This window comes from Lagopus muta, chromosome 4 (assembly GCF_023343835.1).
Source record: "Lagopus muta isolate bLagMut1 chromosome 4, bLagMut1 primary, whole genome shotgun sequence".
Lineage (NCBI taxonomy): Eukaryota > Metazoa > Chordata > Aves > Galliformes > Phasianidae > Lagopus > Lagopus muta.
Window position 1 is genome coordinate 46,852,562 of NC_064436.1, and position 27,815 is coordinate 46,880,376.

The window sequence follows — 27,815 nt, forward strand, 5'->3', positions numbered from 1 at the left end:
AAATTCCCATTACCCATGAACTATTTCTTACCATTTCCTCACCCCATCGTAGGTTCTTGTTTCTGTCTCTAAAACCAATTACTAATACAAGTGTGTATTTTTCATATTAGTTGCCTTATTAACAAATGTGTTGAAAGATAGTGTAGTTTCTGGTATATTTTGTTGGAAATAAACAGTTGTCATAATGAGAAATGTATGTTATGTAAATTTCTATAATTAATAACTAACATTTTGTCACATAGCATGTGGTTACCTTGATTATGTACTTTTTCATGTTTTGTTTTGTTAAAATGCTGGTGTGTGAACACTGAAACCAGTCCTGGTGCATATAGGGCCTGCCACAGCTGCACTTAGTCTCTGACAGTCTTTGATTCATTTTTCATAAGCAAACTGTGCAGTGAATGCATTAGTTTCAGCATTGGCATCTCACTGTGAAGGTGCTCTTCATAGACCATCTGCCAAAAGCATCTAAAGGGTAATTAAAAATAGGATGTGATTTTATTAAACTGCTTTTATTTTTAGAGGGAGAATGGTCATTTTGTGCCGCAGTAGAGCTGCTAACAGCTACTATTACTGAGAGGACATGAACTTGGCTCATATTTAACCTACATGTATTACTTAGGAGGGTGGATATCTGATAAAAGATTTTAAAATGATCATGATTTTTAGCAATATGGAGAGTAGTTTGCGTTCTTCCACAACCCAGAGAAAAGGAACACCACACCCCTGGAGCTGGTTCAAGGCTTCCTCATCTTGTTCTGGGAAAATTTGCTTTAAAATGAAAGACAAACAATACAGCAGCCATCATTCCTCTCTAACTCAGCTCCTACCCAGAGGTAGTACTCTTTTCTGCTAGCTGCATGCTCAAGATTTCCTCCAAATTCCTGGTGAACCAAGTACACATTCACAGTTTTTCCTGACCTCAAAACTTCCTTGTAACTCTTCCCAACCATACACTCACTTCCACGGTCATGTGTCCTTTGCTGGGAGGTAACCAGTTCAGTGCAGATGGGTCTGGATTAAATTTCCCATAAACTGTCCCTTTGCAATGAGGCTCACACATGTTTGTGTGGCTGTCACTCTGTAGGTGCTGAAGCGCTCCGCCGGCTGTTTTGTTGCAGGTGCTAACAGTTATCATCCATTTTGGGAAGTGATACAGTTTCCATATAACTGCATGGGGGAAAGAAAGTATATTGAGGAGCACTGCAGAAGTCATAAGTGTCGTTTGGATTCTGATGAGACACTTTCATCACAGATGGAGGAAAATGTGATGTTTGAAACGATAGAAATAATCTTAGTAGACGCACATACAGGCCTGCTGTCAATTTGGGAAGTAGTAGTTTTCCCAGTAGTGTGGAAGAAGAAAGTTCCTTTACATTTCTTATGAATAAAACAAGTACTAAAAGAGGCTGGCAGGTTGCTAGGTGAATAGGTTGCTCCCTTAGCAATAAAACAGCAAGTAGGAGTTGGTGTTCATTTTGACTTCAGTCAGATCATTATACCTGGGTCTGGTGTGACTGCAAGCTTTAGTGACTTAAAGCTGGCCTTTGAAGGTGGAAGCAGACACAGGTTATCAAATCCAATTACATGGGATGTACCTATGGACTGCTTCTATGTACTGTTCTTGAGATATGAAGATGTGTTTTTAATTCATAAACCCTTTGTCAAATGTACAGTCAATACAGTTCATGACATAGTTTGACAACTATATATCAACTGAGAAATGAGTGACTTAGGACGCTCATGCTTGGACTCATCTGTGTCTTTTCAGCAGAGTGCAAGTCAGAGAAGCTAGTGACAAGCTGGCTGGGATCAGAAGCAAGTGTAGCATAATTCACACCTGAGAGAACAATTCCAGAGTAGAGCAAATGACTGGTAGCATTGGTACTGCTTTTTCTGCAGCCAGCATCCCAGCCAGGGTTTCTGTTGCTTCAGCTATGCCACATAGACATACCAGTGACACTTTGCCATGATCCATGATGGCTCTTTGATGCAGAGGACAGCTGCTTAGAAGTATTCCATGTTTGCTGGCAAAGCCTGTGCAAGGTAGAACTCCTTCAGCTGCTGACTGAGTTTCCATGATGGTTTAAAATGACGCAGATAATGATCCAGAAAACTGGGAGGTGTTTTTTTGTGTGTTGAAATACTGTAGTCTGATATTGTTCCTAGCTATGGAATTAATAGTTTAAGGGCCAGAGGAGGGATGGTGCCAGATGATTAATGTGTGTCTCATTTATGCCTTTCTCTGCTGTAAAAGGTGTTTCAGTTCAGTGGTGCAAAACAAGACTGTAATTGTGTTGAACTTAATGCAAACTTGTATTGGTGTCAGTCACATGGTATGTACACTGGGTAAGCAGAAAGAATTTACTTTGTAGTCGGAGAAAGGGTAGTTTAGTTCATCTTACTGTATTGGTGTAGTGGAAATGCTAACTCAGGACCTGAAACAGTGATTGAGCACCTGGTAGGAAGGCAGGGCCAACTCAGAGCTCAGGTGCATACAATATACCTGAGTGACCAGAAGAGGTGCAGCCAGGATCCACTCCTTCCCAGACCTCATTTAAGGGTTGGCAGTGGAAGCAAGGGTGTTTTGCTGGAGATCCCTGCCTAATGGAAACCTCCTGAGGGTAAGCAGGTTCTTTACACTGTGTCCATGGCTGCCGTGTTGAGCATATTCTCACTTGCTACAGCCTAGGACTTTTGCTATCATTACAGTGCTTTCCATCTTATTGTAGCATTACAGTTGGAAAGAAAAGTTACTTTAGAAATATTAGACATTCATTGTAGAGAAAACAAGGCACCATTTGTATGAATTATTGTATTTTAGTTAGAACATGTCAAATGAGTGTCTTGACCACTAAACTAAATTGAGCTATTTGTGCTATAATATGCCAACTGTTCACCTGAGATTGTGTGATGTTAGGAAAACCAAATTCAAATTATGAGGGAGTTGAATTAATATTTCTCCTTTAGTGAAACTAAAAAGGTCAGAACTGCCTGAGGCACTGTTGATGTCAGTCTTGTTTGTTTGTTTTTCCCAGTTTTGTGTACAGTTGCAATTCACCTGCTACTTAGTGGTAAGCTTTAGAGTCTGTGAACAGAAGAATTAAGTTAAACTTCTGAGCAGAATGTTTAGTTTTTAATCCCTCTTAATCTCCAGCTTCCTGTAAAAGGAAGAAAAGCTTTTCCACCAGCATCACCCATTTCCATTGCCAATCTCACCTCTGCCTGTGTTTTAATAAGTGGGTGTTGCTGTTCCTCCTCCCTCCTTATCAGGAGGGGTGTTTAGGGGGAGGGCTGAGGCAGTGGTTCTACTTTGCCAAATGTCTGCTCAGCTCTGTGGAGCCATTGAGAACACTGTAGGGGACACAGCTATGTACAAGTGAAATAAATGCTCTGCTCTCTATTAACTTCATCTCTGCTAAGCCAGTGCCATGCAGATTTGGGGGTAGTTCTTCCACTTTCTTCTTTAACTTGCTCTGCAGATGTTTGCCAGAATGAAGAGGACTGTTTCTTTTACATAAAAACATACGAGCTATACTATACATAAAAACATACAAGCAGGGCCAGGATACCACCTACCTCCTATCAGTACCTCCAACCCTGACTTGACCCTTGACCCTTTTGTTCATGTGTTCCCACTTCCAGTTACATTTGCACAAGGAAGCTGGACTCCTGTTCTTTACCAGATTTTCAGGCTGCACCCATGAAGAGGCGAATCCTTGTAGTCTCTGCCTCACCTGGCCAGCTGCAGTCCAGCTAATCTCAACAGCATCCTGAAGCCCCAGGATACAATCAAATTCACAAGTCAATTGTAGAATAGTTAAAAATGTGCTGATTTTCTCACGTGTGCTTCCTCTGACTGTTGCAGGAGGTCTGGTGAGAAGGCCCAACTGGATATTACTTTGTCTTGTTAAAGTTCGATCTGACTGTGTGCTAAGGCAAATGCACAAACTATAGCCAAGCCTGAGTTAGTTAACCTTGCTGACAGGATATTTTAGTTTGTGTCAGACTGCACATGGCTTCTGGTAAGCCCAAAACCACAGCCTCTCAGTAGAGGCCAGTTCTGCCTACAGAAGACTCAAGATTGAGTTTCTTCTGCGGGAGGCACTGTGCCATTGTGATGTGTTGCCTAGAAGCTTGCCATTGTCTACAGCAAAAATGACATGGTAATTTTGGATGCTGGACTAGAATTTATAATAGTAGCTAATGTGAAAAGCAACAGTATTTATGGAAGTGATAGCAGCCATAAACTGCTAGATATGCTAACTGCTAGAATGAACAGGGGTGATACAAAGCCACATTATGTTTGTGGTTACAGAATTATTTTCTCAAGCCTAAAAAATCAGACTGACAGATATTTGAGATTCTCTTACTGCTAAAGATTTACTTTGTGTATGTTTTAAATTTTCCATGAATATAATGATTTTAACCACCTTCTGTCTATGTATATACGTATAAAGACCCCTTTGTCCAATTACAAAAGCCATCACATTTTCATGTCTTACTACTATTACTTTGAGATGAAAAGAGGGTGGATGAAAGTAGAGGTTAAACTTTATATTGCTGGTGGTGAAAAGCAGCAAAAACTTTTCACAAACATTGAGAGTGGCAAAGAGGCAGGCTTACAGATGTTGCAGGCTTACAGATGTTGCAGCCTTACCATCATCACTTGGCATGCAATGAAAAAGGTGGGGGATTAGGTTCATATTCAAAGACATTTGAAACTCTAACTCTTGGGCAGTGGGTTTTGCTTTTCCTCAATTCAGAAACGAAGCTGATTTTTACAAGTCTTTAATGATCTTGTAAGATATCCTTATAAAACCCTTTGGCTAATAAACAGGGTAAGTTTCTGTTTGGGAACGGAATATAATGCAAGAGCTAATCTCTTGTTTCCTAGCCAGTGCTGTTTCTTGAGGCCGTGACACACTCAAAGGTTTTTATCTTTGAAAAGGACAGGTGGCTGAGAGTGCTTGAGGTCTGTAGGATGAGAAAGCTGCTTGGATTTTGCTACTTTAGCAAATGTTTCATGATCTTTTTTTTTCCTCCTTTTTTTCCTCCATCCCAAACAAAATTTCAGCTTTATTTTCTTCCAGCTAAGATCTTTACAAATGCTGAAGTCTTTTTGATCTGAATAAACTGCGGGCAAAAAATGTACAGGTATTGTAGGGCACTCGTGCAGAAAAAATAGGAAAAACTACAACTAGTTACCTACAGAGGAATAAATGAAAACTCATCAGTCCAACCTTCATGTGGTATCTGGTAGTGCTGCTAATTCAAAATTAGTAGATAATCAAAATAATTTTTAAAAAAGAAAACATTTTCTACATGGATAATAAAGTAATTTTGTTTCATAAAGCACCACCTCCTTCTAATACTTTGTAAGGGAATTGATGAAGGTATTTATAAATCTGTGAAAGGATAACATCATCATTGTAGTGTGCTCCTTACGGGGGGGCATGATCAAAGGGTTTGGAGATATGTATACATTGTTCTCCTGAACCTAAAAGGAAATAATTCCTTTTTCCCATGCTTTTCAGTGCTCTTTGGATTTGCCCTCTCTTTTGTGCTGGTTGATAGCCAGCAGTGAATTGGTGCTTCAGTTTGGTGTGCTGAAGCTTCTCTCTTCATTGCCAGCACACCCTACCCAAGAGGGACCAGCACGTTTTCAGTGTTTGCTTACCAACCCAGCTACCTAAGTTATAATGCTAAAAGAAAACAAACATTTTTAGTTTGTAAAATGTTGTAACCCTGTTTCTAAGGAATTTTGGAAAACCTGCGCAGGTTAAAATGAAATTCTCCCAGTGCATATGTGAGTAGCTTGCAGTTGAAAAAAGGGTATTTTGCAACATTGTGTGCTTAACTTAGAGATTGTCAAGTCAAAGGGTTGTTGCTGAGTTACCCCTTAGCCTGTTTAATTCTTTACCTGAACGTGGTGCATGAAAATAGGCATTTTCTTTCCACAGGCCTGATTGCATTTAGAACTAGCCCACTGGTACTTTGACTGACTTTCAAGTAAAGATTAGGGTTTTACAGACATTTAGGTATAATTTTCAAATTTGTTTGAAAACTGCTGCCCAGAATTACATTTCTGTCAGTTAAAAAATAGTTTGCACATGTTAGAGCCACGTGACTTCTCAGTCTTGCCTTAAGAGGGGAAAAAAAACCCAACCAACCAACCAGTTTCTCCTCTTCTCCTCCCTTCTCTCTCCCCCCCCCCCCCCCCCCCCCCCCAAAAAAAAAGCTCGTAAAAAACAACACAGTTGATGAAGAGTTGCAGATTTGCATCAAAATTCCGAAGTACCATCTGTGTACTTAAAATTGACATCTTTATATTTTCTAAACTGAATTGGTGAATATCACAGTGTTCTAATTAATGTGCTGGTGCAGGTGATATGTTTTTGATGTTAAATACAGAGGCCTGAAATTGCTGCCAATTTGAACTGATGCACCCAAAGTGTGAAAAAAGCATATGTGCAGGATATATAAAACCTAAGCCAGAAAGCTGAGGGTGTCCATTTGTCAGAGAGGTTATCTGTCATGACTGGCAGTCCATCCAGTTAGCATTGAGACTTTGCATGGGAAAACCCGAATTATCAGGGTAAATCACTAAGGAGGGAGGAAACTCAGAAAACAGAGCTCTGACTTGGCTTGATTTTTTTAGATGCAGACAAATGTTTTCTTGGTGTTTGTTTTATGACTGTTGTACTAAGTGTGTTTATAGAATGCCTTTGCTCCTCTGAACAGGTCTAACTCTGATAAAAGGATTTGTGCTGTGAAAAGCAGCAGTTAATTAACACCTCTGGGCTGGAGGAGCTCTAGCCAGATTGTGATGCACTTCTTCCTTTCTAAGTGGAGCTTCTGTTGGGACTTGCATCCATTTATGTGCTCACTGATGGACTTGCAATGGTAAATTGTTTCAATAAACGAATACAGGCCAAGAGAGAAACTCCCAAGGGAGTGGGAACAAGTAGTTCCCAACTACAGGAGCAATGTTGCAACTGCTCTGTTTACCTAATCGCTTGATGCTTGTTTTCCTAGAGAAACGAGGGAGAGGTGGCATGCATAAGCAACTCTAGCTACAAGGAAAAGCCAGGCTTTGTGGATTTTGACCATTATTATTTAACGGATTTATCTTAGAAGCTTTTAAAGTTTGTTCTGAGAAAAGTATACGCTGACTTCACGGCCTTACATCTGAATGCATCAAAATGTGAAGATTGATCAGTGCAAACTGATGCCTGAAGCTGGGAATGTATTTCTTTTTTATTTTTCCCTAAAAATTTTCTAACATCTGTACTTCTTTCTTATTTCTGTCATGATCTGTAGTACTTGTAAATTAGATTGTATTTGTTATCGTGTAACTCAAGTTGGCAGGGAGATGGGCAAGCCCTAGGCAGGAAGTATTATGAAAATTTTAGATGGGTGGCAGCACGAAACTCCCACAGCTGTTTGGAACAAGATAAGAATGTGTCATACGATAGCTTCATGGACTTGGGAATAGTTTGGAAACAATTGAATGTTTGGGAATAAAAGTGTGGAAAAATCATTCTGAAACTGCTGAAGAAAAGAAATGATGTAGATGTTTCACAAGAGGTAAGAGTGATTGTTACAGCTTCTTCTCTGAGAAGTTTGTAGAAGTTGTAGGTGAGAGTTCTGTTATCCTGAGCCTCACTTATGGAAACAGAAATGTGGCTAGAAACACTGATGTGAAAAAGCAGGTCTTGTGACCAGGTGCAGATTCAAAGGCTGATTTTCTGATCTGGGAAACTGGTTCTAATCTGTGGAGATCTCTGCAGCAGCAATAACTCAGTGTAGATAAATACCTGTAGCAACAGGTGCAAGCAAAGTGCAGACGTTGACCAATTATATTTTATTTTTTTAACCTGATACTCTTTCAAAAGAATTTTTTTGTTTGTTTCTTGTGTAATGTGAATATGGCTGACTGGGAGATAAAATATTTTAATGTTATCAATACTGAGATCTGAAATCAGAATTAGTATCAAATTATTCTTGTATCTGTGCTAGACTTCTGATATCACAATTTCTAAGACAGTTTTTTTGTTGTAAGTGCCAACAGAGAGTTTGTACTATGGAGATCACACTAGTTGTTTTGGGAGAGAAAGCTTATGATGAACCCTTGTAGTCTGGTGTGTGTTAAGGTGGTCTGAAAGCTAATACTAACCTTTAATTCTTTGAACAGTGTTTGCATTTTCAGTAATATCCTTCTTAATTACCTTTAAGATTGTGAATTTATATTCAGAAGGATAATAAACAGAATGTGGCAGCTTGGATAATTAAATAGTGCACTCAAGATGATTACTAATTCAAAAATTCATCTTGCTTTCAATAATGCAGTGTGACAGATGACCAGTGAGTTTATGTGCATAGATGTATCAGAGGAAGAGGGAAAACAAAAAGATTGTTCATCGTAATTATTTTGTCCAATTTGGTTACCTTTACTTAAGCATCCTATCCTGTAAAGTGTAAACTAGAGACTAATCCTTCAACATTTGCAAGATATATGCCTTAAAAAAAAAAAAAAGGTACTTTTTAATGCAGTGAACAAGAAAATAAATCCAGATGTGTGAAATGGTCAGAGTGTGGAATGTAATAAATTAATCAGCTAAGACAGTGAGTGAAACGTGGTAACACAGACTGAAAGGCAAAGGGCATCACTGCGTGTATTGTCAAAACAAATAATGAAAGGTTTGGGAACAAAGCAAAAGGAGAGGTACTGAAGTGATTGTGTTTACATCTAACTTTATTTAAACACTTTTTCTGTAGGATAATACTGCGAGGTGACCTGCAGCTTTTCAAGCTTTTCTGTATGATACTGTGAAATGTACTGTGTAACTGAGATCTTGATAGTCAGCCTGAAATCTTTGGAAGTAGAAGGTGGAAGGCATGTATTCAGCATTTGCTGAGACTTAGGCTTCTTTAATCCTTTGCTTCCAAACTGATATCTTCTAAACCACTGTTTGTGAAAGCTTTCATTGATGTAATAGACAACAATTTTCAAAATGTCTTTTACTGTTGCATGTTCAATTTTTTCAGAGCAAACTTATTTTTGCAGAAGGCATTAAGGCCCACATGTATATATGTGGGCCTTAATGATTAAAATCTGGTTGCCTGAAAACATCTCATGGGCACCCGGCTCACCCAGAGTCTCCCAGTAGAATGGGAAGGATGGCACTGAGTTCCTGAGCTTCAAGAGTCTTGTTTCATAGGGAATTTCTCAGAAAATTTTTCTCTTAAAATGCTTGAAGTCTGGTTGGTACTATGGTGAGGAAGAATAGTCAGATGTGGTCACATTATTCTCTCTGGGATAGGATCATAGAATATCCTGAGCTGGAAGGGCGCATAAGGATAATCAAGTCCAACCCACCTAGAACAAGATAGGCTGCAATGTATTTTATTTCAGCCCAGCCAGATACAGCTTTTGGCAACACCTGAACTTTCTTGTGTAATTGTTAACTTCTGTGAACTTCCGTGTGGTTCAGATGGACTCCAGCTGTCTGTATTTTCAGTTAATTTTGTTCGTAAGTAGAAGTTCTTTTCACTACAGAAATCTCCAGAGCTGTGATCTTTCAAAGACAGAGTAATGACTTTGTTTCTCTTATCTTCACAGGAACTGATATTCAATGGCTAGAAACAGAGGGGACAAGTGGCTGAAATGAATATGACTGCTATTCTACAAGAGATCTTGATTAAAAGGTCACAACAGAAGAAGAGGACTTCTCCTTTAAACTACAAAGAGAGGCTTTTTGTACTTACAAATTCTATGTTAACATATTATGAAGGTCGAGCAGAGGTAGGAGATACAGATTTATATGACAGGCTGCCTTTGTTTGTTCTTTTGTTTGCTTGTATCTTTTTCCCTGTAGGGTATCATACAGTCAGGGAATGGATAAGGTGGATGGCAGTGAACATAAACCACTGATTCCATTTCTCTTATTTATAATGTATGTTTCCTGAAGTGCAGATTATGTATCTGGTAGTGTAAACTAATTTCTAATTGGGGCAGTAGTACATGGCCAGGATGCCAATAACAAAGTAAAAGATGGTTGCTAAGAGCTGTTTTCTTTCTTATCTTTAATTGTTTTATTTCTGGATCTTTCTGATGGAAGGGTCTTGGCATAATTTTACTGCTGGCATTTGTCACTCGCTGTTAATAATTATTTCCCAAGTGGTTACAGCATCATTCTTTCTGAATATGGCATGTTGGATATTGTGCTAGAAAGGCTTCTGTAAGAAATTTACATTTTCCCTACTAATGGGACATCCTTTAGTTTTTCAGTTGATTCTCACATAGGATTTTCTGTATGGTATGTTCTCACTGAAGAGTTTGTTGTAACTGCTGTTGCCCTTCTTTGGCTTCTATCCATGTGTAAACTTCTTTTACATGAGTTTTGGAAGATTTTTCAAATAGACTTCCTTACACTGCTATGGAAAAAGCCTTGATTGTTTTCCTGCTCAAATTGGGCTGGCCAGCCCCAACTTGTATGTGGCAGTGAGACTGTGAACTTCCTTCCACATCTGTAAAGTAACTGGCTTCCAAATTCTAACAGGAGCATGAACATGTGGTAGGCACTACAGACCAAGTTCACTAGGGATGGGCTCAATTAGGATGGATCCTGCAGCCTAGCGATTGAAGTGAAGCTGGAAGCAATTTCTTTGGCAGCACTAACAACCCATCTCTATGTAAATTTAATGTAAATTCAGTTACGTGACAAGTCAACAGTGTACACTAGGCAAATCTTCAGACCAGCTTTTTTCAGAGGAGATCTGGATTCAGTTTCATCAGGATCATCTGTCTCTGAAGTATCCCATCATGCAGTTAGTGCTGAGGGGTCACATTTTCCATGTAACAGAGCCTGCCTTCCAGATTTGTCATGATGAAGACAGCAATTAAAATGGCTGCAATATCTAGAAGAGCTTTTGCTACACACAGGATAGCTGCACAGTGAATAAAATGTAATGGAGATGTCTCTGCACCTCTTCTGTTAGATGCCTTACCTCTGGTGAAGAAGTCTGTTATAGTGTGGTTCTCTGCTAGAGCCAGGGCTCACCACAGAATTGAGCTTTCTTACTGGAGGACTACAGCAGACTCTTGTAGCTGCCTGTTACATCTCACCCAAACATACCACAGAAAGTGGTTTTTGTTGGTCCTTTACTCTGCCATTTTTCTGCACGTAGCTTGTATGCGGTCGAGGATTAAAAGCAAGAAACAGATTTCTGTATTTTTTGTGTATTTTTCACTGACTGTTGCAAGAAAATATGCATTTACTTTAGAATACAACAGTAGGAGAAAGCTAAGAAGCCCTCTGGAACATGTCTTGCATGCTTTTTTTTGTGTGTGTGTGTGTGTATGTATGAGCCTACATTCAGTCCAGGCAGAACTGTTACAAACAGGTTTTTCAGGTCTAGTTGTTATCTTTCAAGAAGTCACCACTTCCAGCTTTATACCACCTTTGCCCTGCAGGTTGATACCCTGCAGCCTCCAAGGTGGATCTGTCTGAGGAGAGGCTTTAACTGCAGGTTTGCTTGCAGTGAGATGGAGTAGGACATCGTGCCCTCAGCTGTGGGGACAGTAGCTTCTTGAAATGTTCCAGTTTGAGGTTGGGACTGTTGGTATGAAACTACATACTACACCTACACGACCCAGCTGTGGAAAGAGACAAATTAATTTCCTGCCTGTCCTCACCTTGCAGCACCCTCACTCTACTTGAGTTGGCCCTGGCATTTCTTGGGCTCTGCGATGCTCTGAAGGCATTTTTCATCAGCAGAAGGATGCTTGGTGTGTGTTTGTTTTTGCCAGGTGAGCGTTATGCTAGGTTAGGAAGCTGCATTAGCTCCATGTAGGATCTGATGTGCCAGAGACAATGTCAGGTGGTGGAGGAGAACAGAATGCTCCAGCTGTTGGCATCAACGAGTTGTCAGACTGGCTTAGCCACAGCATACAGCTTTACAACCCATGCCTCCAATCCGTTTTCGTCTTCAATGTGCCTCCCACATTAGGTTCTTTTAAACATTAATCAGCGTTCTGTTTTACAGAGTGTGTCTGAAAATAATGAGCTCTGATCGTAAAGGAGCATGCAGTATTTCATGTCAGCAGTACTTGGGCTGTTTGAGAACTTACTGCGTGACTAAGATCTCTGTCATGCAGCAGTAGTTATTCCTTTGTGTCACCGAGCAACTGAAATGGAAAAAGGTTGAGGGTTTTATTCATCTATTTTAAGCCAATGTTGGTAGTTGTAAGTCTGTATTAACAGTAAGACAGCTGTGTATTTTGGCTGAAGCAGTTTATGTGAAATGAAAAAAAGTAATTGGAAATGAAAGTCATGGTTTCTCTGAATAGTTGGATGTTTATTGCTGAAATGAAATGTCTTACTGTTTGAACATAAAGATATGGCAGATAAAGGGTATGTACAGACTAGTATCTTTTCAGGGCTGACAGTGGACTTACCTTACCAGTCTGACCTGTTGGTCCTTTACAGAAATTCAGACTGTTAAGGTAAGTAAGGAAACCAAGGCCAAGAGAACTTTGCAGCATCATTTTGGTCACATTGCTGCAGTGGGAGCAGTCAGTCCAGGGTGCTGAGCTCTGCTCCTCCAGGCAAGGATGTGATTCCCAGCATGGTCACTGATAACTTTTTCAGTTTTGACTTCTACTGGGTACCTGGCAGAGAGTGTTCAGGAAGAACCCAGGGTTTATGTTCGTGTAAATAATCATATCACTTATATTATTTATTATTAACGTTTTTTCTTAATTTATTTTATTAAGATTCAATGTTGTTAACCAGATAAGTCAGTACTCAAAGTGTGGGCGACCTGGAATTGTAAACGGAGAAGCAGAAGAGGAGACTTGATATATCTGATGGCAGAAGTGGAACATTTATGACAACAAAAAGCAGTCAACCACAGAAAAACGTTGTTCATGTAAATACTTCTGGGAGATCTCATTGACACCCCCCCTCTCCCAACCCCCCCATTCTCTGCATCCAGTGGTAGGAGTTCACTTGCTCTTTGGCAACAAACTGCACAATGTATAAGTACTGTTCTCTATTTTTCTTTGTTATTTATTTTCTTTGTTATGTATGGCAAAGTGCTGTATGTCTACTTGGAGCATTAAGTGATTATCTCACAAGCATGACTGCTAGCAACAGGGTAATTGTTTTAGAACTAGTTCATAACCTGTTTAAAACTTAGCTTTTCATGCACTTTAAAGCAACCCAGGCACTCTGTCATTTTTGCACGGTGGTTCATTATAGCTATATTGAATTTGGAACTGCACTACAGTCTTTAGAGGGAGAAATGGAGCTTCTTTGTCTGGATGTACTGTTGGAACATGAGTCATAGAAGCAGCATATGGGTTATCAAATCAATAGAGCGTAGCTACAGAATCAGTGAAGAATATTTGCTTTAAGGCCATTTAAAAAGATGGACGTTGAAAAGCTTGAGAATAAATATACATGAGGAACAGATTTGCCTGAAATGTCACAGAGATGGATTTTTAATATGTTGCCAGAAGACAGAAGTATTGTTTTCAAGCTAGAGGTGGTTTCTGGTTTTGGCTTTTAGGCCAAAATGGTGAAGTGAAAATGTTGGGGAAACACCATTACTGCAGTATAAAATTGTGCTAACAGTAATGGCAAGGATAGAAAAGGCAGCATTAATGTTGTCTGTTTCATGAAGTCTGCAAGGGTTAATCGGCAGCCCTTGGGGAGAGCATTTTCTGCCCTTTTCTCTTAGCATTGCAAAAGTGGCTAATGAGATCTGAATGAGATTGATTTCATTCGTGGTGAAGTCAAAAATTAATCACAGTAAGAAATAACTGAAATGGCCTCTAAGCAGAGAGTACTGATCATGACGTATAAAAATAAGGAGATGTACTGCTGAGTATTATAAAACTGTTTACCCTACAGTCAGTAAGATTTAAGATATGTACAGTGTTCTCATGTATGCATTGTAGACTTACCAAACCAGTTTTATAAATAGATTTTTTCAGACAGTGGTAGTGACATCTGTTAAGAAGTGCATGGCTCTGAGTACCGTTGAACATTTTCTGTCAAGTGTGGCCTCCTTCTTGTATATTCAACTTCAAATGCACTGGTTCTTCTTTTTGGAAATGTTGTGCATTTGTTCTCCCCACTGGCTGTCTGGAAAATCAAGACTTGGTTCTTATCTAGAAGCCTACCTTATCATAAAAATAGGAAATACTGCTGTAAATATCAGCTGCACGGTTATAATTGAAAAGAATACTCACTTTACAGCTCCACTGGTGGACAGTGCAAGGACAGGCCAGGTACTCCTTCATGGAGTGATCATTATCTGCTGTCAGAACAGCATCTTTTTTTCCTCTTGGGCTAGCCAACAGGGCAGACCACACAGAAAGAGCAATTCAAGCTGCTCTAACCCTCAGAATGGTCCACAAGTCCAACAGCTTATGCTATTTCTACTTGTGTGGCAATAAGCTGTACTACTGTGAGTTCTTTCTCAGCACATGGTCAGAAGATGCATCTGAGCTGTACGATGTTATGGCAGTCAAGTCAGCTTATTTCTGTGTTACAGGACAGCTGTGATAGCAGGTGGTGTGTACTTTGCACAAGTTTTAGCCAGGTTGTGCTGGTGAAGCAGCTCGCTGGAACTAAAAGCGCTACTGCACCTGAGATTTGCACTATAGATAGCATTTTGGTTGAAGGAAAATCTTTGAGGTGAGGACAAGATGATAACGTAGGTGTTGAACAACTTCTTGCCACTAGAGCAGTTGAAAGAATCTGGCTTGTGCAAGCGAGCTGTCCTGCCAGCTTGCTGATTTGAAAAATTTCCTATTGATGTTGCTCATGGGTGCAGTGCTTCCACAGAGCTGACACAGATCCAGCTGTAGCTTCATCAGGTAACAATGTGCTGATTGCTAGTATCTTTGTACCAGTGGGAGCTGTGGAGTGCTTCCATTTGCTGCAGTGTTTTTTCCCCTCTCAGCCTCCTTTGCAGTGATAGTCTTTAGCTTGGCAGTGTGCTGGTCTATGTGGTTTATTTGCTCCCTCCCACACACAAGCTCTCATTAACCTCTCAAGCCCACACTGACTTGCACTGACCTTCAGTGAAGCTTATGAGCATGAGCTTAGGCATGCAGAATTGCTTTAAACCTTAACATATTCAGTGTTCACTCACTTCTGGTGTTTGGGATTGCAGTTTGCAGTAATAGGATGTTCAAATCAACGTTTGCATTTTCGAAAGAGGTAGACCAAATTCTGACAGGGTGCTCTCTTCTTCTCTGGCACTAGTGGTATTTGCCATCAGGATCAGTCCAGGGTGAAAACAGTCTTGCATAAATAGCACAACTATTGCAATGAACAAAACCAACCAGCATTTAAGTGACAAATGCAGAGGGAAGAAACTTAAATGTTCTTGAGAATTCCTAATTTTGAAAGTCTCCTCTAGGGAAAAATGGTTCTTCTGAATGAGTTTTACTTGGTTCTTGTAATTTGAATAGAGAAGAGACAGAAGCTACTGACATGACTGTGGTGATATTTTAAGGAAGGAAAAAATAACCCACCCTAATGCTGTAGGTTTCAGGATAAAATTATGTGGCTGTATTTCAATGCTACTTTTGTGCAAAAGCTTCCTTTGGAACATAACCACAACATCGAGTTACAAAAGCCTATACTAATTACTTTCCTTTCAATTTTTAAATAGAGATTAATGTGTATCCATTCTACTGTTGCTTATTCATTTTTGCAAAATCTGTGTTTAAATACAAAGAATGTGAATAGTCACTCTTTTTAATTTATTTGTATAATGCCTCTGTAGCAACTACAACCATTGCTTTTACATCTTAGCGCTGTTTGTTAGTTGATTTTAACTTATTTTTGTGCTTAATTAGACAGAAATCAAGGCAGCACATTAGCATGTGACTTAGCAAGCGTGTAGGTGACTGATCAATGGATATTCTTGAGGTTATAATTTGACAAGCAGGCTTACAGGTAGGTATTGCCATATCAGCAAAGGTGTGTTGCTCCTGTGGATCGCTATGCTTTGGTAGAATAGCATGTTTGTGAGATAGCCACTTCTGATCAGCCACCAGCTTTATTTTAGGAAATGAGGTAGGGCAAGAAGCAGGAACTAATTGTTCAAAATACAGCTGCATATAAATCTGGACAGCATTTTGAGCTATAGAGGTGAGCAGAAGAGAAGTCTGTGTTCTGGAACAGAGGCCCAGAAACCCCATGTGACGAGCAGCAAGGAAGCAGCAGGAAAGTACCTAAGAAGGGAAATGTCACAGAGAGGGTCTGGATAGCCTGATGACTTCAACTCCCTTCTTGGCTCAAGTTGCCCAGGTTTAGACTTCAGACTGCTCTAGGTCTGCTGAAGGATGGTTGAAGGAAAGGTATCACTCTCCAGCGGGACAGAGCAAAGACTCTGTGATCGAAGGGAAGAAAATAGGGCAGAAGCATTACAGCTGGGTTAGCCAGACTCAGAGCTCTGTGAGGATGTCTCAGGAAACAAGGAAGCAAATGCTTGTCTGAAAGAACCTTGAAGCTAAGTGCTGTTTGTTTAGACAGCTGGAAGACTGTATGTAATTTAGGGCCTGATCTGGATGGGGGACTGGCTGATTTATTTTGCTTCCTTCTCTCTTATTTGCACTGCTACCTGATGTGGATGCAGCAATATAACAGAGCTGTAATTGTGTGTGTTTGACTGACTGATCTCAGTTGCAGGAAAATAATAAATTGCATACAATGTACTGCAGCAATGGGTAGGCAGTTTCATCAGTGCCAGTAGAGAATTTCTTTTTCATTTGTTTGTTTTAGTTTTGGTCTTTGCTGGTGGTTGGCATCTGCTGCGCAACCAGGCAACTGTAAAGATTTCTCAGTTTCACAGTCTGCAAGACAGGGTTTAAGACTTTCTCCTTCTCACTGAGATTTGTTTGCATTATTTTTTTCCTCTCAAAATTCTTCCCATGAGTCTGATCTTGGATCAGTTCAAGCTATATGAGAACAATAATCACCTCTCACTTTTATCTCAGTTATAGCCATTTCAGAAAGGTGGGCAGAATCAGAATCATTTGAGTTGGAAGGGACCTTTAATGGCCAGCTAGTCCCACTCCCCTGCAATGATCAGGGACCTGTAGAGCTTGATTAAGTTGCTCAGAGCCCCGTCCAGCCTGACCTTAGATGTCTCCAGAGATAGGGCATCTTCTTCCTCTCTGGACAACGTGTTCCAATGCTTCTGCACCCTGGTTATCAACATTTTTTTCTCATATGTAATTGAAATCTCTCTTCTTCTAGTTTGAAACCGTTTCCCTTGTCCTGTCAGTACAAAGAGTCTGTCCCCTTCTTTTTCATAGCTCCCCCTTTATGGTAAAAATACTTGATACTTGTTTTTCCTAGAATAATTTAGAATAATTTAAAAAAGAAAAACAAAAACAAAACCAAAAAAACTTAAAAGGAGGCAGTGCGTATTTTAACATGACTAATGCACTGAAAACATAAGAGATAGAAATCTGGCCATCTAAAAACCAGCTACAGTATTACTATATTTATACAACCGGTAATGAGATGACTTGGGTTAAGATGCTTCTCCTGTTGCAGCTGCAGTCAGATCCAGTGCTTATTGTTAATGGCAAGGATATTTAAGATAAATATATAAATTAAAAGTACGTAAGCATCCTGCATTTGACTTTGGAGAATATTCTACAGAGAAGTAGGCTCAGATGACTGCTGGAATAATCAGGCTTTCCTGAGGTTTCCCAGCATTGCCAAGCAGCTCCATAAAAGGAGATGTAATGAAGGCAGAGACCTTTGGATACGTTAGGGGTCACAAGTTCCCTAGGTTACACATTGATGACCTCATGATTTCCTGTGTGAGAATTAGGAAGCAAGAGAGAAATAGTGTGAAGAACAAGAGTAAGAAACAGAAATCATGGGTGAGATAGAAAGTAGATATTTCTTGACAGCAGGATTGACTTCTGTATATTTTTGTGTTTTTTTTGTTTGTTTATTTTCCCAAAGTGTCCTTTGTACTGCTTAACCCCCATCCCCACTTTGCTGAAGATAAACAGCATAATGCCTTCGTAAACAGAGAGGAAGTGCACTGAAGAACCATTTTCTCTGACAGTGGGAACATGGGTTTCTTAAGAATCTGTGAAGCTACTATCTTCAGCCGAGTTGTTGTTTCGAGTGTGTAGAAGATGAATTATCTATGCTTCTTATCTCACAGATATTTGTTGTCTTCCTTTAAGATTTTTTTTTTGTATAGGAATTTCATAATCATGTACTTTTACCATATCTGATGGCGTATTTCTAGTGTTACAACTTTTGATACTACTGTATTTTATTAAAAAAAATAGGAATGGCTTATTCTTTGCCCTGTGGCAGTAGAGTTGCTTCCCTTTTGTTATTTTCATCAAGCAAATATAATTTAAAAAACAACAAAAAAGACACCACTATCCTTTAGGGTGGCTTTGAAACACATGCTTTTATCTGTTTGTTATCCTTATTGGTATACACCATGTGTACCTCTATTACAATTTTAACCATTTTTCCTTTCCTTTTCCTTTCCATTTTTCCTTCAGTAAGCATCCTCTAGAGGCATATACTCTGCTTTGGTGGGTCCCTTGTGTTTACAGACCATTTGATTTTCAAGTCCTCTGTGAACACTTCTATCCAGAGAGCATGTGTGAATGTACAAGTGAAATACTGCCCCTGCTACAGCAAATCCAACTTTTTCCTACTGTGCTGGGCATCTTCCTCTAAGAACAACTGCAAAAAACTACAGTCCTCTTTACACTGTAGTTTTGCACTGCATTATTATCTCTTACAATAATCCCATCTCTGTCACTTGTTGGAAAGAGTGGCTGTTGGTGGCTCTCTCTTGGCTGGCTCATGTCTGCCCCTCTACTTCCACAATAGGTCAGGGCTCAAGCTCTCACTTGATCACACATTTCTTGACTGCTCGTGCCTTGGTCTAGAGCATGCCATTAGGCATTCATAATAAATACATTACAGTGATGGTGTGCGAAAAGTCCCACTGTAAGAGGAAATTGTTAAAATGGGGGTGGAATGCTAATGTTTTTTTTGGCATCTTTCTTGAGTCATTCCTTCTTGCTCATGTGCACAACAGTTTAATTGTGAGAAATGCTAAACTAAATCACAGCTGCAGACCAGACAGTTTGAAAGCTGGTGGCCATTAATAACTGTTGCTCCTGATGCAATCTGGAGCAGTGCACTTGTGTTTAATTTCACATATGCAAGGTTTTTAATTTTTTTTAAATATGCAAAAGTAGAATAACGTGCTTTCATTAGGCTTTATTTGCTGAACTGGATTTTAAAGAGGGTCAGATTTCTATTGGTTTAGTGTAGCACCTTATGGGGATGCAAACCGAGCCTCCTTACATCATGAAAGTATACAAAGGGATCACTTAAGGAATACCAATATTAGAATGATCTGCTCTGTGTATCAGGAGCTTTGCTTTATTTTAGTTAATATATTTTTCCAAAGCGCTGGTTGGTTTTTCTTGGTTTCCTGTTCTTTATCTTTTATCCTAGCACACATATGCTCTTTTTGAGCACTCATTGGATGCCAGAACTGTCCTGAAAACCTGGGAGCTGCAGGAGAGGCTTAAAGTAATACAGCCTGTTCCTCTAATGAAAGTTTGTGACTCCAGACAGGAGAAAAAACAGAAAACATATGATCTCTTTCTGTCTCACCACCGCAGTTAACTGCTAGATGGGATCCACAAAATACATGATAGCGTTGCATGCTATCAGCAATGATTTGAATTCTTTTAATGTCTCAGTAGAATGTCTAATGCCTAATTATTGTTGCAGTTTGAAAAAAGCTCCGTTTTCTTTTTTTTTTTTTTTTTTTTTTGTCTCTGGTATTGTATGATGGTTACAGCTTTATCTGAATTCAGTTCCTGCCATTCTTCCTGATGCTGACCATCACGAGCCTGAATTTTTCATGCGTGTTTCTCTGTTTTCTTCATAACAAACTTATGAGTTGGAATACTAAATATGTTTTAAATGCTGAGGAGGCTCCTCTGTTTTTTCTGGATGGTGCTACGAGGGTGTTGTATTATGAGGGTGGCAGAATCACCATGACTGCACAGGAAGCGGCTCTCCCCTTTTTGTTTTCAGTTGCATGTTATTGTGCCAGAATTCTGCTATTTGGGCTGAAATTCTCATCCTCAGGAGATAGGAGGGGAGCTGAGTGGGGATTAGAGTATCTCCAATAATTCACTAATTACTTATTATTTCCACATTGCCTGAACAGTATTCATCCTTCATAAGCTGCATGTTGGACTGCACTTGTTGGATGTACTTTACAGTGCAAAAGTTTAATGTGCGTTTATGTGGGACCAGCCATGAGTTGCTGGCTTTTTTTTTTTAATATTTTATTCTTATTTTTGTTCCAGATTCCAGTGGAAACTTCCTCTCCCAAAAGCGAGAGGTGGCCCTTATGTTGTCTGTAGATTTCATCATCTTGATTAAAAAAAATAAAAGTATAATTCATATAATCACTCAGGTTGGAAAAGACCTTACAGATCATCGAGTCCAACCTGTGTTGTGCTGGCACGCTCAATCTCTTCTACTTCTCTTAAATGAAAACAGTATAAATCAATTATTTCAGAAAAAGCCAGTTTAAAAACATCTGCATGTGGGTGGATTTCACTGTTGTTGCTTACTGCTTTTACTAGACTGAAGCACAGTACAAGCTACCCCCAGCTGTTGTTTCCCCGAGAGTTGTAGAGTCATAGAATCATTTGAGGTAGAAGGGACCTTTAAAAGTCAACTGATCCAACTCCCTTGCAGGGACACCTAGATCAGGTTGACCTTGCTTCTTCAAGACTTCTGCCAGCCTTGGTCAAAGAAAGTTCTTTCAGCACAGACCTCAACTTATCCCAAGGACAGTTTCAGCCTATCTTCTCCTTTCTACTCTGTCTGAACTTGTTTTGCCTGTGCATTGCAGTTTCTCTGGAAAGCTGGAGGGACACAGGAGTAGCCACAAAACAGTGGGAGCACGTTGGCGTCAGAGCAAGCGAGCAGATTAGATGGCGTTGGAACCTTTTTCACTCACCCCTTTTAGTCATAGTTTGAGATCAGCAAGCTGTCCTTTATAAGTTTCTTTGTAAAGAAGAGTAGGCCAGCCTATTATTATTAAAGATTGGAAACTTTATCTTGGAAAATGTAGTGCCTTCTACTAAGCAGTAGAACTTCAGTGTAGATTTTTGTGCTCTCTTTCTCCTGTTTTTGAATTACTTCTGCAGTTAAAGCTGTATTTCTATTGTAAATGGGAAAGAAAGCAATAAGACTTTGCGAGGGAGGGGAGGGCAGGAAAAGGAAGTTAAATGAGTGCCTGTAGATGAATCAGTCTTCAGCTGTATTTAATATAATATCTTTTTTTACTTTTCTCTTACAGAAAAAGTACAGAAAAGGATCTGTGGATATTTCAAGGATCAAATGTGTGGAAGTTGTACAAAATGATGGTATTATTCCCTGTCAAAATAAATATCCGTTTCAGGTATGCTCCTTTGGTTTATATAAAATACAGCGCTCTTTTCAACATCAGCAAGCTGCTTGAATGTGACTTGCTTGAAATTACTGTTGCTTCTGTCACTGAAACCATTCTGTGGGACTGTAGGAGACAGTTCAGGGTCAGGGCTTGGAAGCCATCCCCCAAAAGCTCTTCTCCTTCTGAACTCCTTGCTCTTCGGAGTTCTGCCTCTGAAAATTGGTCTTTTTCTTTCCCTATCACATTCTGCCTAGGTTTTGATTGGAACGAGCTGGAGCCTTTGCCTTCTTTTGCGTGCATACTGCTTATATCAAGTGTGTGATTACCATTAATTTATATAGGCATAAGAAAATCAAGATAAACCTTATTGTATTTTCTTTCATTGTGATCCAAATGGAAATAAGTGTACTATATGAGTGTTTTGTTTTGGTGTTTTGTTTTTTTTGTGTGTTTTGTCTCATTGGTGTTTTGTTTTTTTCCCCCCCCGCAGGTTGTATATGATGCTAATACGCTTTATATTTTTGCACCAAGTGCACAAAGCCGGGATCAGTGGGTGAGAAATCTGAAAGAAGGTAATGAAAACTGCTTGCACTTCATATCTGGTATATTTAGATAACTTTGCTAAAGCTGTGTGCTGGGTCTGACTAGGGTGGCGTTAACTCAGTACGTAGTTCTTTTACTAAGCTCTTGCTATCAGCCCACAACTTCTCACTTTTCCTCTTTCTATTATTTTCCCCTGTCACAGTGTGTGGGTGCTTTGCTGCCGGGTGGGAACAACTCACCACAGGATAGAAAAATAAATTAGTGAAACTTTTTTTTTAAATTTCTTTTGAATTGGGCCAGATTGTCATTTGTATATGCAGTATTTGATGATGGGTATTGGGCACACAGAATCGTAGAGTGGCTTATGTTGGAGAGGGACATTAAAATCATCCAGCTCCAACTCTCTGCAATGGGCAGGGCTGCCACCTACCAAATCAGGCTGCCCAGGACCTTATCCAACCTGACCTTGAGTGCCTCCAGGGATAAGGGCATTCCCAGCTTCAGTGGGCAGCCAATGCCAGTGTCTCCAAACACCCAGACTAATTTCATTTATTTTGTGTAGTGTAGTCTCACTGCAATCAGAATTTGAATCTATGCTTTTCTATAACATGTAAAGCATCCAAAAAATTCATCCAAGCTAGTTAATGACATTACTCAAAGGTTTTATTTGAATGTAGCTAGCCAGAATGAGGGACCTGTTGATGGTCTAACACTGAGGGGACATCTCCACTGAGGTATGATTCTGATTATTGCTGCTGTAGTGAATAAAGATCATTTTCTCAAGAGCCTCTTGATTGCTTTCTGCTGCCATCATTCACAGAGTGATTTCTGAAACTCAGCAAGCTTTCAGGATAGGGGTGAGGAGCTTGCTGAACCAACTACAGGCATTGTGCTATGGAATAGTGGTGCATGTCAGCTAATTCTCTCCAGATTGCTAACTGTAGAGGAAATTCTGAGTCATTTGTGGCAGTAACAAAAGGAAAAGAGGCAGCCAGAGCTGCAGCGCCTTCACAGCCACCTGACTGCATTGGGAGGGGGCAGGTGGGTGCCTCGGCTTGTTGTGGTGAGCTCTGGCCCTCTGCCCTTTGGAGGGCAACCTGCTGGAGTAGCTGGTGTAGGCAGGGAGTATAGCACTCTATTCTGTAGTACACAAATTGCACCTGCCATCAGTGTATGTCCTCCATGTAGACTTGTGAAAAGTTCCTCAAGAAAAGCAATGCTACAGTAAGGACAGGCAACGAACATTATGCTTAATGTTGAAAGTACTTTAAAAGTTAGGGGCAGTCATGCTTTTTTATTATTATTTTTTGGTTTCTTTGTTTGACCTTTGCTTTTTATTTCCGGTAGGAATAAAGAACAACAGCAATATAATGATAAAATATCATCCTAAATTTTGGACAGAAGGAATTTATCAGTGCTGCAGACAGACAGAAAAATTAGCACCTGGCTGTGAAAAATACAATCTTTTTGAAAATAGTAAGTACATGTGTCCTTACATGAAATGGTTTTGGCATATGATCATGTCATCACACTTGAATGCTGTAGGTAATGGGGAAATTTATAGAGCAGGATGAGTCAGTGACACTGTGCCTAGATTAAATCAAAATATTTTTCATCTCCAAGCACTTGTGTTTAAAAAAGAAAAAGAAAAAAAAAAAAGTTGTCCTTCCAAAAAACATTTGGAGACATCTGCAAGGAATTATTGAGAGAAATTACACCAATGTGAAAATGATGCAAGAGGGTAACCAGACTTAATGAATTTGCAGACACACAGCTTAGGTTTCCTAGTAGTTTGCAAATATTCAAATGCTGAACCTGATGAAACATCACTTCCAAATACATATTTGGAAGTGACTCTTCTAGCATGCAAATCACAGCCTTTGCTTATTCCACAATGTGTGCTGTGGCATACGAAGATGTGGAAACGTGACCCTCAGTGCAATATTGTTCTGTGTAACAATACAGTAGTTATTTGTTCTTGAACTTGATTCAAGGAATCCTCCTTAGTAAGAGAAGAAATGGCACCAATGGTCACTACCTGGTGAAATCAGGAGTGCCCGGTTGGTTCCCTTGATCAGAGCCTTGAGTGGCAATGGTTAGGAACTGTGGATTCCATTCCATTCAAAGAGAAATAAAAGATTGCTCTTGGTTGCCTTTATTCTACAAGACCTTTTGAATGGAAAAAAGAAGCACAGGAGACAAAAATACTTCTGGGCCAGAGAAATAATTAAAAACTACCTTTCTATACGACTTTACACATTTCTATACAAAAAGTAGTCATTGATAGGGCTTGCCATGAACACTGCTTACTCTCTGAGCTAGTCTTTTTTTCATAGGACACTTAATGCTTTTCTGTGCTCTGTTTCTAGGTGTAGTAACGCTGCCCTTGCCAATGCCAGAAAAAAGTATGGTAGGTATCTGTGCTGCTGGTAGAGAGGGTCCAAAAATAAGCACCATGGGGGCTGCGATGCTGTGAATGTCTCACGCATGCCTAACCTGACCCCATAGCTCCCTCATGGGACAGTCCGAACCAGCTCAGCCTTTGCCTCTGGGCTGCTCAGCTCATTTACACAGCTGTAATAGCAGAGGTGGGGTGGAAGGAAATCAAAGAACGGAGGGGGATGATGATAATTTTGTGTCGTTTTCAGCGAAGGCCACCACCACCTGTTCCTCCAGCTGAGGAAAATGACAATGAAGAGGAGGAGATAGTGGTTGCGATGTATGACTTCCAGCCCACAGAACGTCATGATTTAAGGTTAGATAAAGGTGAAGAATATACAGTAATCGAGAAGAATGACATTCACTGGTGGAAGGCAAGAGACAAACATGGGTAAACATGAGTTTCTTATTTTTCCTTATGATGTTATTTAGGCTATTTTCATGTTCTAATAGTTTATATTGATTGTGTGTTAACAAATTGCTGAAATTTGCACCAATTCTTTATTCCCACATAGAATCCAATTTAAAAAAAGTAATTCTCAATAGACTGTGGAGACTGATCACAGAATCACAGAATGGCCAGGGTTGGAAGGGACCTCAAGGACCATGAATCTCCAACCCCCCTGCCACATGCAGGGCCACCAACCTCCCCTTTTAATGCTAGACCAGGCTGCCCAGGGCCCCATCCAGTCTGGCCTTGAACACCTCTAGGGATGGGGCATCCACCAGCTGTCTGGGCAGCCTGTTCCAGCACCTCACCACTGTCTCTGTAAACTTCCCCCGACATCCAACCTAAATCTCTTCTCCCTCTACTTAAAACCATTTCCCCTTGTCCTGCAGTTATCTGATGCAGAACTGTAAGCTTTTACAGTGATATCTCCTGTCAGACTCTATGGTTTCTGAGTCATAGTGTCAGCAGGCTGCAAAACCTGATTTGACTGGTCTGGTATTCCTGGTTTTAGGCAATAGGTCATTTGGGAGAATTGTGATTGATGTTCAGATCAACAGGCTCTGAGTTCCAAGCTTGAATGATCATTACCTTATTTAAAAGTGAATCATTAAGGGTGATCTTTGAGAGAGCTGAGAGCTGCAGTGAGATGCCTTAATGACCACAATGTCTCGACTTCAGTTCTCCTGTGTTTCACTTTTAAAATCAGGTGAAAAGATTTAAACTAACGAAACTGCAATATTGATCAAGTCAATGTTGTGAGCAGTGAAGGGTAACTGTGAGTTAATAGATACAGCAGGGCTGCTGTGGCAGTCTCCAGTGACCAACTGCAACCTCTGACCACAGAACCAGAGGGTCACTTGTTTCCTTTCCTCTCCTCTTGGCTTTGTTGCACATTTCTGCTGACTATGTAACTCTTTAGGTGCAGCAAAGGCTGATGTGGAAATTCGTTACTCAGTAATGAGTAGCACATTGGATAGCTCAGTAAAAAAAAAGAAGAATGACTGCTAGTGACCTCTGGTAATAGCAGAATTAATGCTGTCTTCTGGGCATGTAACTTTGCATCTTTTTGCTCAGAGTATGTATTATATATTCTTTTAGGCATGAAGGATATATTCCAAGCAACTACGTAACAGGAAAGAAGTCCAACAACCTTGATCAATATGAGTAAGTGAACATTCTAATTAAAATGTGGAATATCATAAAATAAAAGCTATGCTTTAAGAATTACAATGCATTTTTTTATGTTTTGAAATATTTTTATAAGCATTGAAAATAGTGCTATTTACCGTAGCACCTAATTATTTTAAATATGCATATATATGTTCTGATTCTCCTTGCTGATTTTTTGATGTGATGTATAAAGTAGACTCAAGACAGAGATGGTCATCAGGCAAGTAGTTTCTAGAAGATTACTATAAAAAGTAAAAAAACAAAAAAACAAAAAATAAACCAAACCACAAAACTCTCAGAATTTCCTGGTTGTCAGAAGGAGATATTAAAGGAAATTTTTTCATTTTAAATGTACTGAATGTCTGAATGTGTTTTAACATTAAAATGTTATCCCTATCCAGGATGTGGCAGGAAGATAGAGGAGAAAACAGCAGAAATTGTACAAAGTAAACATAACATCAGATATTTTGAATGGAAGCTCTCATTTTCAACAAAGTATTTCACTTGGGGCATTTGAAGTCTCAGTGTATTCGTGCAATTTATCAGCTGTGAAAGTATAGAGAGGTTTTTTTAAATATTTTTATTTTTCCAATTTAATTATGAAGTAGATATTTAGGAGCACCAGGATAAAATTGGAGACTGATCTCCAAGTCTGTTGTTCCTGAAGGTACTGAATAACAGCTGGCAGTCAGCTTGGCAGATGATGGGGCCATGTGCAGGTAGCTGCTTCAGGGCCACCGTGAGGCTGCTGGCCCGCTTTAGGAAATGTTTTGCTCAAAAATTAGTCAAATTTCCTGCACCTTATTGGTTTATGTGAGATCTCTCTGGATTTATTTCAAGGCATTTTTATGGGTAAACTCTACAATGTAATAAGGACTGGTTTTTTGTTTTGTTTTGTTTTGTTTTTTACATTTACTCAGGTACAGTTCTTGGCCGTTGGTATCAAAAAACTATCGAAATGATAACTTTACAATACTTGATTTTAAGCCTTTTACATAAATCAAATGTCGCGGAGAACTTTTGGTTAGGTGCTGATGTTGTGTTGCAGGTGGTACAGCAGGAACCTGAACCGCAGCAAGGCAGAGCAGCTCCTTAGAAATGAGGTATGGCAGCCTTGTGTACAAACCACAGCATTTACTTAAACCTATTTAAGCTAACATTTCATTTTGGCATGTGCAAATTACAGAACAATTACGAAGGACATGCAGCTTAAAGTTATTTGTGGTATGAAACTGTCAATTTGTTTGCAATTTAGGACAAAGAAGGTGGTTTTGTGGTGAGAGATTCAAGTCAGCCTGGCCTGTATACGGTTTCCCTTTATACAAAATTTGGAGGGTAAGTTTCTGTGTCCACCCTGCATACATTACCTTGCCTGAATTTGTGTGCACGTACACTGAAACTCTTGGCCTGGAGGCAAGGTCGGGAGAAAGCTCAGCAAAGAGGGGAGGGCTGCCAGTTAGAAAACATGGGTTGACATAATACCAGCTTCTTGACTATATGCTTAGGCCTCCTTGGTTTTAATCTAGTGTAGATCTGACCTGCCACTAAAAGAAGGAGGCTCTGACATGCTTTTGAGTCTTCTCCTTTGTGCCAGCCTATGTGCTCACGAGGGGAGCTGCGTTGAGGAGCAAGCCAAACTGAGAATTAATTCGTGTGGTTAATCTTCAACAAATGATATTGTTTTATTTCCTTTTTTCAG

The 27,815-nt window shown here is 39.7% G+C and overlaps 1 protein-coding gene across 6 annotated transcripts in view; it reads left to right on the plus strand.

Annotated features, from left to right (window-relative positions):
* The window catches only part of TEC (tec protein tyrosine kinase), a 57,546-nt gene that overhangs the window by 21,890 nt on the left and 7,841 nt on the right, over nucleotides 1–27,815 (plus strand). For 4 of the 6 annotated variants that reach the window (XM_048941803.1, XM_048941802.1, XM_048941804.1 and 1 more), the window contains exons 3-11: nucleotides 9,626–9,808; nucleotides 21,421–21,522; nucleotides 22,004–22,085; nucleotides 23,404–23,532; nucleotides 24,426–24,466; nucleotides 24,705–24,886; nucleotides 26,045–26,110; nucleotides 27,165–27,219; nucleotides 27,372–27,451. In XM_048941803.1, coding sequence (XP_048797760.1) covers nucleotides 9,671–9,808; nucleotides 21,421–21,522; nucleotides 22,004–22,085; nucleotides 23,404–23,532; nucleotides 24,426–24,466; nucleotides 24,705–24,886; nucleotides 26,045–26,110; nucleotides 27,165–27,219; nucleotides 27,372–27,451 — 875 coding nt within the window. In that variant the 5' untranslated portion in view covers nucleotides 9,626–9,670. Of the gene's footprint in view, nucleotides 1–2,522; nucleotides 2,625–9,458; nucleotides 9,537–9,625; nucleotides 9,809–21,420; nucleotides 21,523–22,003; nucleotides 22,086–23,403; nucleotides 23,533–24,425; nucleotides 24,467–24,704; nucleotides 24,887–26,044; nucleotides 26,111–27,164; nucleotides 27,220–27,371; nucleotides 27,452–27,815 lie in introns of those variants that run through there. The other 2 variants (XM_048941806.1, XM_048941807.1) reach the window with 2 other exon arrangements.